General features: G+C 47.7%; 1 protein-coding gene across 1 annotated transcript in view; it reads right to left on the bottom strand.

The window, feature by feature from the left end:
- Positions 1-1,477: 1,477 nt before the first annotated feature.
- Positions 1,478-10,892, bottom strand: part of OFD1 (OFD1 centriole and centriolar satellite protein) — a 45,580-nt gene continuing 36,165 nt past the window's right edge. The window contains exons 16-23 of the mRNA XM_042782534.1: positions 9,042-9,641; positions 8,459-8,585; positions 7,252-7,364; positions 6,096-6,212; positions 4,168-4,322; positions 2,618-2,770; positions 2,013-2,083; positions 1,478-1,520 (exon numbers count right to left, since the gene is read on the bottom strand). Of these exons, the coding sequence (XP_042638468.1) occupies positions 1,478-1,520; positions 2,013-2,083; positions 2,618-2,770; positions 4,168-4,322; positions 6,096-6,212; positions 7,252-7,364; positions 8,459-8,585; positions 9,042-9,641 (1,379 nt within the window). The remainder of the gene's footprint in view (positions 1,521-2,012; positions 2,084-2,617; positions 2,771-4,167; positions 4,323-6,095; positions 6,213-7,251; positions 7,365-8,458; positions 8,586-9,041; positions 9,642-10,892) is intronic.

Raw genomic sequence — 10,892 nt, 5'->3', positions numbered from 1 at the left:
TGAGAAAGTGTTAGTTATTTGAGGTGGGGTAGAAACAAACAGTGCCAAACTCTTAGTAGCAATATGGTATCCAGACGAGGTTTCCTTAAATTACTCTCAAAGGGGTGAAGTCAGTGTGAAACATGAGTGTGCTATAAGCCCAGGAGTAACACACCAAAACCCCATCCCCTTCCCACTTCGTTATGTAATTCAAGGGACACACCAACATCCCGGGTGAAAACCATTCAGAACTGTGAAGGGGAATGAGCTCCCAGAACTTGCCAGAAAGGCAGACGGCACAAAGCCTTTCCGTGTTCGCAGCTGAGCAGCAGGGGTTCAGCACCGGGCCCCGTTCAGCACCGGGCCCCGTTCAGCACCGGGCTACCTGGGACGGCCACCCCAGCAGCAACTCGCTGTGTGCTTCTGAGGGCTGTACTGGCAGCATCGTCAGAGAAACCTGCGGTGTTCCAACAAGCGAGACTGACTCGAGAGCTGCCAGTGTACACAGATGGGGGACGGGGAGCACATGAGTCCCCTCTGGGAGCTGCTGGATACAAAGGTGGGGGGGGTGCCCACAGGGCCCCCTTCCCTCCGTGCCAGCACTGCTAGTGCTGCTGCTCCCTCCGTGATCCAGATTTGGCTGAGGTATGGCTTCTAAAGGTCATTCTGGAGTGAGACATCCCAGGAGGTTATCGGCGACCCATTAAAAGTCCTGGGACGTCTCACCTGGGTCTTCCAGAATAGGGTGTGGCAGTATTGGTGTCTGGATGCTGGAGTAACGTCCTGGCTCTCTGAGACTTCATGGCTGCAAGACTGATCAAGTCATTAGCCTCTGCGCCTTACGTTTCCTACTCTGTAAAGTGTGGAAAACATTTTACGTGGCTAAAGTGAGCATTAAATGAGTTATTACACATCAAGGGGTTAAACCTGTACCCAGCACAAAATACTCAATACCCATCATCTTGGATTTTTATCACCATCTAGAAGAGTTTGTGTTGATTCTCAAGAAAAAGACAGTAAAAGTAAAGACCAGAGGTGATATTGTACTATTTCTAGAGCCTAGAATGGACAAACCTGTGTCTGTCTGCTCAGGGACAAGAAAAGGAAGAGAGTGCTGTGGAAGAAGGTGGCTTTGAAGGGGTGGTCCAAGTCTAGAGGAGAAGGAACACAGGTACAACTTCGCAAAGATAGGCCTGGAGTTTAACCAACAAGGTAAATTTCCAAAGAAGTGTACCCTAAGACATATATGTTAAAAAGAAAACAAAAAAGCAACTCAAAAAAGTGTAAGAAAGGCCTATGAATGAGGAAATGTACGGCTGGTGAGAGGTGCCAGTAGACTGTTCTCCATCCGTAACCTACAATTCCAAACAGAGTTAGGGAGAAAAATCAGACGGGGTGACACATTCAATCTTTATTGATGACTTTGTCTTGTCACAAAGCACAGGCCTGAACGTTCTGTAACTTTTCACTGCTGTAAGCAGCTGGGCCACAAACATTATCACCAAAAGTCATCTGGTTCTTCGTGAGACAAGCCTGTGAGACTAAATTAAAAGAAAGACAAAAATTCAAAGTATTCTCATCAAGCTTATTCAGGGCTCCTCAGGATGTGCTCCACCCCCCACAGGGCTTTCTGGCCCAGCTTACTACTTCTACCGGGATCAATTTCACAAGTTAAAAAATGCCAACCAATTGTGGTTTTAAGTCAGTCATTTTGAATGACTGAATAATTTCTTACCAAAAACCAAACTCACTGCCATTGAGTCGATTCCAACTCACAGTGACCCCCATTGGGTTTCTGAGGCTGGAAATCTAATCTTTATGGAAGTAGATTGCACCATCTTCCTTCCATGGAGGGGCTGGTGAGCTTGAACCACCAACCTTCTGGTTAGCAGTCAAATGCCTTAGGCACCACACCACCAGAGCTCCTAACTTCTTAGAGGCACCCTCAAATGCTTGAAAGCTTCCCATGGCTAACAAAACCAGCACCATGATGATGGTTCGTGTGAGGACCACCATATGTGGGAAAACCATACCTTTCATCTTTGTCACTAGATGGCAGCATGTCCAACGGTGTGTCTTCTCTGATGAGGTTCTTTTTTGAGCTCTGATCCACAGAGGGGGAAAGGACAAATTCAAAATGACATAAGCACCAATTGTATAAACACTTTAGGATTTCTCTGAAAACTATTTTTTTAAAAAAATATGTATGTAATTTAAGAGTCTCAAAAGAGGAGACTTTTGAACTGTAAATTTAACGAGCATATTTAAGTTACACAGTTAGGCATTCTGAACAGCCACAGGACTTCGGACTCCTGTCAAACGTTCATCACGCAGACAGGTGATCTCCAATCCTGGAGAGATTGTACATTATGTCTTTCTTATTCTTTTGAGCAACAAGGAAATCCCAACTTTTATAAACTCTTACAAATCAAAATAGTTAAATCAGTTACCCAAGTAAAAACTATGAAATTCTGTTGAAAGAGTGCAGTATATTTAAGACAGCAGGCTCCCTTTGAACTTGGGATTCTTCTACGATTTTACTGTCTTCAACGGAGAAGGCAGATTCCTTTCCCAGGGGTTTAAAATAACTCCCGAGAAGCCTCCCCATCCCCAGCCCAGAATGCCCCTCCCACAGCACCTTGTCTGCCGAGTCCTGATCGTGTGCTTCCTGGATGATCTTCATGTATTTCTCTAACGGATTTTCAGCACCAGCAAATTTGTCTTTAACTTCTTGAACACCTGTTTCTAATTCTTTTTCCATTTCAATCATCAGTGATTCTTCAATCATCCTCTACAAGATAGATGGGTGCCACAAAAGGAAAGAAACAAAGCCATTATAGCAACCTGTGTTTAAAAGCACACGGGAATAAACTCTAGTCCTCCGAGTACAACGAGCATGCCAGAGAACCATAGATATTTTTTTTATATTCAAGTCATTGCTACCATTCAAAGGAGCTCTGGTGGCGTGGTCCCTAAGGCAGTTGACTGCTAACCAGAAGGTTGGTGGTTGAAACCCACCTGCTGCTCTGTGGAAGTAAGATGGGGAAGTCTACTTCCATAAGGATTTACTGCCTCAGAAACCCAAATGGGGCACTATGAGTCAGAGTCGACTCGGTGGCAGTGAATTTTCTACTTCCATAGAGATACTGCCTCAGAAACTTACGGAGGGGTCACTACGAGTCGGAATTGATTCAACAGCAGTGAGTTAGTTTGTTTTTGTTTTGTTTTGGGGGGTACCATTCACGGGAAACAAATAAGCTATCTAACGCACTCCAAACCAAACCCACTGTCATCAAGTCGATTCTGACTCATAGCAACCCTACAGGACAGAATAAAACTGCCTCATAGGGTCCCCAAGGCTGTAAATCTTTACGGAAGAAGACTGCCTGCAGAGTGGCTGGTGGGTTTGAATCACCGACCTTTTGGTTAGCAGCCAAATGCTTTTATCACAGTGCCACCAGAGCTCCTTTATGTAACCGAAAGAAGGGATTAATTTCTCTAAAGTATCCTGTGATGTGGACCAAGTGGACTAAGTGAACCCGCAGTCCAAGGGACATTCACACAGGAGGTCAGTGTCATTAAGACTTGAGCAGTGTGCTAAAGTGGCTGGAGTGACCCACCTGTCTGCATCCAGAATCAGAAACAGAAGGCAGGAGAACATGGGGAAAGGCAGTCACCTCATCAGACTGTCCCTAGCTCTGGTCCCCACTAGCTGCTTAGCCAGGTCTCTTCCTTAAACTCCACCTAGAAAGGGAGGCACGACAGCAAAGCAGAGCCCACCTTCTTTTCAGCCTCACTTTCAGATTAAGTGCCAAAGCGCTTGCAAAAACTGTATGGTGAACTCAAGAAGCGAGAAGCAGGCTTTCCAGAAGCTGTCTCCACTCCTGTAACAGGACACACTGCTGACTAAGATTAAGGTACTGAACATGTACAAGGCTGAAACCAGTACAGAGAATCACAAAGCCCACTGCCATCGAGTCAATTCTGACTCCCACCGACCCCATGCAACAGAGCAGAACTGCCCCATAGGGTTTCCAAGGCTGTAATCTTTGTGGAAACAGACGGGCACGTGTTTCTCCTGCAGAGCAACTGGTAGGTTTGAACTGCCAACCTTTGCGTTAGCAGTCCAATGCTTTAACCACTGCACCGCCAGGGCTCCTCTACAGAGAATTAAGCCACACAAGTCACCCTTTCTTGTTCCAGTTTCTCTAGTTCTCGTCGCTCCTGTTCTAAAGCTGCTTGTTCACGCTGCCTTCGTTCCTCTTTCTGTCTTCGTTCTTCTGTGGGCTGTTCCCGTAGGTCTTCTTCCTCCTTGGGTTCGCCAATTTGTTCCTGATCTACATCTAATAGGATAGAGAAGAGACCTTAAAGAGCTTTCAGCATCAGATTTCTCAAACAAATAAGGGACCAGTTTGCAGGGGCCCACACTAAGACTCGGGAACTTTCCTGTTGATTCTTAGCAGACGGCTGCCCTCCTTCCAGCTGCTGCTCCATTTTCGTTGCCTCCACGTCCCCAGCCCCATTCCTAGCACTGCAGCTGCCTTTCCCTTCACTGAGATGGATATTGCCCTCCTTGGCAGGAACCATTGCGATGGTCCTCCTGACCACACCACCTGCCCACCACCTGGACTTCCACCTCTGCCCAACTACGGTTCCCCCCCCCCGGCTCTAGGACCCAGACTTAACCAGTACCCCTGTCTATTTACAGAACAGCTCGTTCCTCTTCCTCCTACAAAGGTGCTTAAGTCTCTCCTCCCTAGAACAAACCCCAGCACCCTGCTCCATCCGCGGCCCTGGCCATTTTATTGCCCGGCCCACACATCCTTCCTGGGGTTTTAGCTACCACTCGGCACAGGTCACTCCTATGTCTTTTTCGCTAGTCCCGATTTTCCCGATTCTTTGGTCCTTGTGTCTGGTGGGTTCCCTGCCGTGAGCACAGAGATATCCCCATACCTGAGGCTATCATTACTGTCCCTTTCATCACCCACTTTCTACTCTCTGTCCACATGGCCACCAAGGCACACAGGTTCCACCTCCTTTTGCTGTAATTAGGGTTCTTATCACCAGGGCCCTGGACCCGCGGAGAGAACCCATCCCATGGTCCCCTGACATTAAGCATTCCACCTCCATTAGCACCAGTGGCATCTCCTGAAGGGAAGACGTGGGTTTGCTATGTAATGCCACAGCTCTGCTGGAGTCCACATCAAGGCAGCCTAGGCTCTGACAACCTGCCTGGAACTTTGCTTCCCAGATTTACTTCCTACACGGCCACAACTTGGCACTCCAAAGAATCGACTCTATCCCATCTTCCCTGTTCCCCCACCTGTGGCCTGTGGTACCCTCGCTCTGGGCCTTTGCTCTCTCTGTCTCCTAAACTGGACATGGTCCCTCCCCACCATCTGCCTACAAAGTCCAACCTGCTCTTCAAGTCCAAACTGAAATGCCACCTCCTCTGGGAAGTCCTCCTGATACCTGAAGTGACAACTGCTCCTGCACCATACTCATGCAGAATTTTGAACCTGTCTTGTCAGAAACCAAGTACACCTGCTTCTCCCACTTCTGTGCCCCATGGGCAAGGCCCAGGTCTTATCAATCTGTCTTTTCCCTACAGCTCTTAACCCAGGTGCCCACACGTCAGAGAAGTCACTAAATCTCACTCCCACATATGCTTTATCTGACCAATGCTGAATCTGGCTCCAGTCTATGCCCTAAACTTATTCACCCAAGCAGACAAATAAGCAGGCCAATTCACAGGTTTGCTAGCAGGCTTTGAGCCTTTTTGCTGCGGCTTGTTCAAGAGTCACTAGCGCTGGTTTTACTGACAGGAGAAAGGCAACAGTGGCCTCTCTCTTGATCCTTGCCCCAAAATGAAAAGTGCTAGGTCCAAGTGCATAGTTAGTTTAGAAAGCAGGTGGCCTGGGAGGACTACATGAGAAGCCTGGCCTGCACATTGTCTTCCTTGGCAGTATCTTCACATGTTCAAATGGGGAACTGTCAAAGAAAAGCAACAAACACTGGTAACAGCCTACCCACAAAGCTCCATAATCTCTGCTTACAAAATGGCTTCCAGGGCTCCCTGTAGCCACATCTCCAGGGTTCAAACAAACCCACCTCACCTGGGTACTGCTGTGAGACAGGCCTGGCGGGCATGGTGGCCAAGGTGGTGTCATCCACGTGAGGCAGATCCCCCACCAGGAGTGGCCCATCCACTTCACATCTACTTGGCATGTCTCCTATAGCTACACAAGGGCAAAGAATTGTCCCATGAGTCCTTAATGACAAAGGTCAAGGAAGGGGTGCTGCACAGGGTAGGGTAACTGCCCAGCTCCTGCACATCTGCAAAGCAACTAGGGAGCCCACACCTTACAGGCATCTCCAAGTTGTCATCAGACATTTGGCAATGTATTTACTTTTCCAAATGTTTTCAGACTCGAAAGAATCAGTAAATGTACAATGTGAGGTTCGATACCCAGCAGGACATGAAGCCAATGACAGAAAAAACTGAACACGGATGGCTGATAAACAGCGGAATCCTATTTCAATAGAAATGGCTTCTCAAAAGTTGTCCTTTCACTGGCAAATCATTTGTAAAATGTACTAAGCCCTCTAAGTATTCCAAACAATACAGTCTCAGACTTGACAGTGACGTTTACGAGGCTAAGGGATAGGTCAGATGCAAACAGAAAGAGTTGGCAAACTGGACAGTTCCAAGATGACCGACTCCACACCTCTGTCTTACAGTGAGCCACCTGAAGCATCGGGCCCTGGCAGGATGTCAGGCCCCAGCAGGATGCCAGCTTCCGGACTCCTCTGCCAACATTCTTTCACCTCCCTTCTTACACTAAGAGCGGGCTTTTCTAAGTCTGGGGAAATCAACAGCATCAGTATACTCTATAGAAATATCACAATAATGTCATATTGCAGAAAGAGGAAAAAGAAATTTTTAAATCACGTATTGTAAATATGAGGGAATCCAAACACTGGTCAATTAAGTCCACCTTTTGTCCTTTCTCCAGTAACCTGCAGGAGTCATTCACGGGCTCAACTCTACCTTTTAATCAGTTACCCTGACATTTAATTTTTAAAAAACAGAGCATAGACTCACCCCTGAAAAGCATCATGATATAAAACAGAGGGGAGAAGTCGGCCTTCAGGGTTTTATCACCACATTAAAAACGTCTTCATTGCAATCACTTTTCCTTTTATGACAATGGGTCTGTCTCACCCAAATGACACTTTCTACATTTCCAACTTCCACAAACTGGCACTGACGTTTGAACTTACATTCCAAAGACAAATCAGGTTCCTCGTTCTCCTGAGAGGTGAGCTTGGCCAGGCTTGCCAATGTACTGCCGTCCTGCAGTTCCACTTGTCTTTGAGAAAGACTAGATTGGAAGAATGGAATCTGTGAGCGTAGGGTTTTAATCGCATCAAACCTGAGAGCACAGTGTGGCAAAATGCCATTTGTAAATCAGGAAAATGCTTCACAAAATTTGTTTCTCTTCAGTTTATAGAGAGCAGCAGCTGTAGCACACCATGCATGAGCCACACACCAGGCACGGCTCTGAGTGATTAATATCCAGTGACTCGGTTACCCCTCAGAACCACCTTATGCTGAGGGGTAGGTATGACTACTGTTTGCAATGAATAATAGAGCACTCTGAGTACCATTCCCTAGGAGGAGTTTGTTTTCTCAATAGCCACAACATTTCTAAAAGAAACGAATTCTGCACAGCATCACCACAAACCAGCCAGCACCGCAATCCAAGGAGCCCAACACATGCGCCTCATGCATGGGGGAGTCTTATCTTTCTTAGTGGCATGGTTACCACAAAGCACAGCCTAAACACAGGATGTTTGCAGGACTGTAATAGGCCTGTGCTGCACTTCTCACCTTTGTGAGTGGGACTGCTCTAACACATGGATGCCCAGGCTGAAGCCTGGGGCTGAGTGAGTCAGAGGCCCGCAGTGGGGGCCAGTCATAGCCCCGGCTGCCCTACTGGCCTCATATCAAAAACACTGTCCTGCCCCATGCCCTGGAGCCCTTTGTCATTCAGAATTTATTTCAATGCTCTACAACCAGGAAGCTTATCTACTTATATATTTATACGCCAAAATATTTTTGAATGATGTGCAAAATTATTCCAAGTTTGAAAGCAAACTGCGTTTATTGACTTTCTTGTATCTTCTGTTTTTTATCCTTATCAACCAAGTTGGGTCGAGGAACTCTGAGATGCTTATTAAACTGCATCGCATATTCTATCCATCAAGTTAAGCAAGTAAGTAGAAATTATGTTAAAAAGGAAGCTTCCCCCCAGGAATTGAGATGATTATCAAAGATCACACTTCGCTCTACAATCTTGCTGCAAACCATATGCCACCACATGATCCTTCCTATTGCCTGCAATAAAAAACACTAGTAAAAGCCAAGCTGCAGGTCATGAGACTCAGCTGAAGCCAACGTGAACGTGGCGTTTACCCCGCCTTCTGCTCCAGAGGGCTAGACCGGGATGGACTGGAGAGGGTGTGCCTAGACTGGGCCAGCGAGGCCTGGGGTGTGCCGTCAGGACACGCACTGGGGGAAGCAACACGCGATCTGGCCAGACCTAAGGGGCAAAAAGAAGCAGTATGAGAATATGACAACCTGCAAGCAGAAAATACTGATGTGGTTTGAAAAGTAATCCTCCTTGCAAATCGCTGTGTCTGAAGCCTAAATGAGCCTCATACCAGCCACCCGAGCACATAAACGGGACAGCTGCATTAACAATATAAAATAAACCCAACCAGCAGCTCAGGAAAGGGCCCTGTCCCTCCCTGGACACCTCTGCCCGCCCAGCAACACGCCAGACCCGATACTCTTTCTCCTCTCGACTCCCACACCAACTCTGGGGAGGCAGGAGATGTCAAGGCACCCAGGGTGTCCAGGAAAATGGAGGCTCAGAGAAGACCGAAGGCCTGGCTCCTGCGCGTCGGCTAGGGGTCTTATTCAAGTGATAGGACCAATGAGGACAAGGTCCATCCCAAGCAAGAGTGTTCTGGACACACGTTGTGAAGCAGCTTACCTTCCAAATACATTTTGCTGTCTAGGCTCCTGTGTGCTTTTGGAAGAGGTGTGGAGGAGGGGCGCCGCTGGGAAGAGCCCCGCCTCTGCCGGGAAGCCGCACCACCTGTCAGCACTTCCTCTGCCGAGTTGCTCTTTTCCTCTTCCAGAAAGTTCACCTGAGGCTGCTCAGAGACAAGTCTGTCCTCTGCAAAAAGACCTCTTTCTGGGGAACTTGAAGTGATGTTTCTCAGTGTCCGCAGCAAGTGCAGGGGCAGCAGACTCTTTGCTGGGGGTGGGCTTCTCACTGGGTCTTGAGTGACTCTTTGGTGGTAATTTCGGAAAGCTTTTTCTAAGCGTTCAGCCTCCTGCTCTAGCTCCTTGACCCTGGCTTTAGTGTTGGCTACAAACTCAAGGTCAGAATCAGGGGAGCTGCCATCTGCCTGACTTGTGACCCTTGGGGTAACTGCAACTGCCCGAGCCTTGTCCTGTTCCAGAGGATTCTTCAGGAAATCCCCACATATATCAACATTGGGTGGCTCCATGCTGCTGCTTCGGAATCCACTGATGGGATGACCAATCACAGATGGCTTCGGGTTGCGGTATACTTCACTCTGGAGGGCTGCAAATTACGAACAGGGAATTGGAGATGTGGAGAAAAAGGTGGAGAATACAATTCAAATATACTCAAGATCATATTTTGCAAAATGACAGAAAGTAATAGAAGGACAAGCAGATACATTACTGTTTCTTGAGCAGTGGTAATGATGATAATTAACACTTATTGAGAACTTGAAAGGAGCCCTGGTGGCACAGTGGCTAAGCGCTCAGCTGCTCACTGAAAGGTCAGCGATTCAAACCCACCAGCCACCCCACTGGAGAAGGATGAGGCAATCTATTTCCATAAAGCTTGACAGTCTTGGAAATCCTATGGGGCAGTTCTACTCTGTCCTATAAGGTCACTGTGAGTTGAAATTGACAGCAACAGCTTTGGTTTTTCTTTAGGTTGAGAGTTTACCTGTACCAGCTATGGCGTTATACACCTTCTTCCATAATGTGTGACGTAAATCGAGTTTTAAAATCCAAAAATGTCTGAATACTAAGGGTGTATTCATGATTCGCTTTGTGGCAAAGCCTAGCCAGAACTAAACTCACTCGGCTGAAAAACTTGAGCTAAGGTGCCGGACACTTGACTTATCCCACCCAGAATGAATATTCATCCATTTGATTGTAAAGTAATTACAGTGTCTGGCTAGAGGAAGCCGCCCCAGGACCCTGGGCCATTGGGAAACACACAGTATCCGGCCTGAGTTTCGACAAGGGAATGAGGAGCTCCCTTCCAGCAACACTGGTACTTGGGACCGCTGCTTCCCCCACTGCAGAGATGGGGACTGAGGCTTTCCAAGGCTGGGCCAGTTCACAAGCAGCAGAGTTGCAGAGGTTTCCTACTGTAGAACCAGTGCCCGGGCCTGCTCCTCTCCTACAATGCTCCCTGTGCGGGTGGCATGGTGCTGCCAGACATGCTTAGGACAAGCAATGCATGCTTGGAAAAGGTTCCAGGCAACCTGAACTATTTTTCATGATTCAAGAGTGCTCTGATTTCAGCGGTAGGCAGTCTGGCCAACAGAGTTAATGAGAAAAAAAGAGGAAAGAATACGAAGGAGTAGAAAACAAATGAGTAGAGAATCCACCCCAGGCAGGAAACCACAGGAGGAAGCCAGGGTCCGTGGCCCCAATCCAATTAAGGGGAGAAAGGGAGAGAACCCACCCAGGCAGGAAGCCACCAGATGAACTCAGGGCTGACAGCTGCAACAGGTAGGGGGAAGGCCAGGAAGTAGGCTGAGAGGTTTGGAACAGCTAAGGGAGATGAACT

This window comes from Orycteropus afer, unplaced genomic scaffold (assembly GCF_000298275.1).
Source record: "Orycteropus afer afer isolate SDZICR_OR568_19922 unplaced genomic scaffold, OryAfe1.0 scaffold00360, whole genome shotgun sequence".
Lineage (NCBI taxonomy): Eukaryota > Metazoa > Chordata > Mammalia > Tubulidentata > Orycteropodidae > Orycteropus > Orycteropus afer.
Note: the sequence above shows the minus strand (reverse complement) of the source record. Positions and strands in the feature narration are given on the sequence as shown.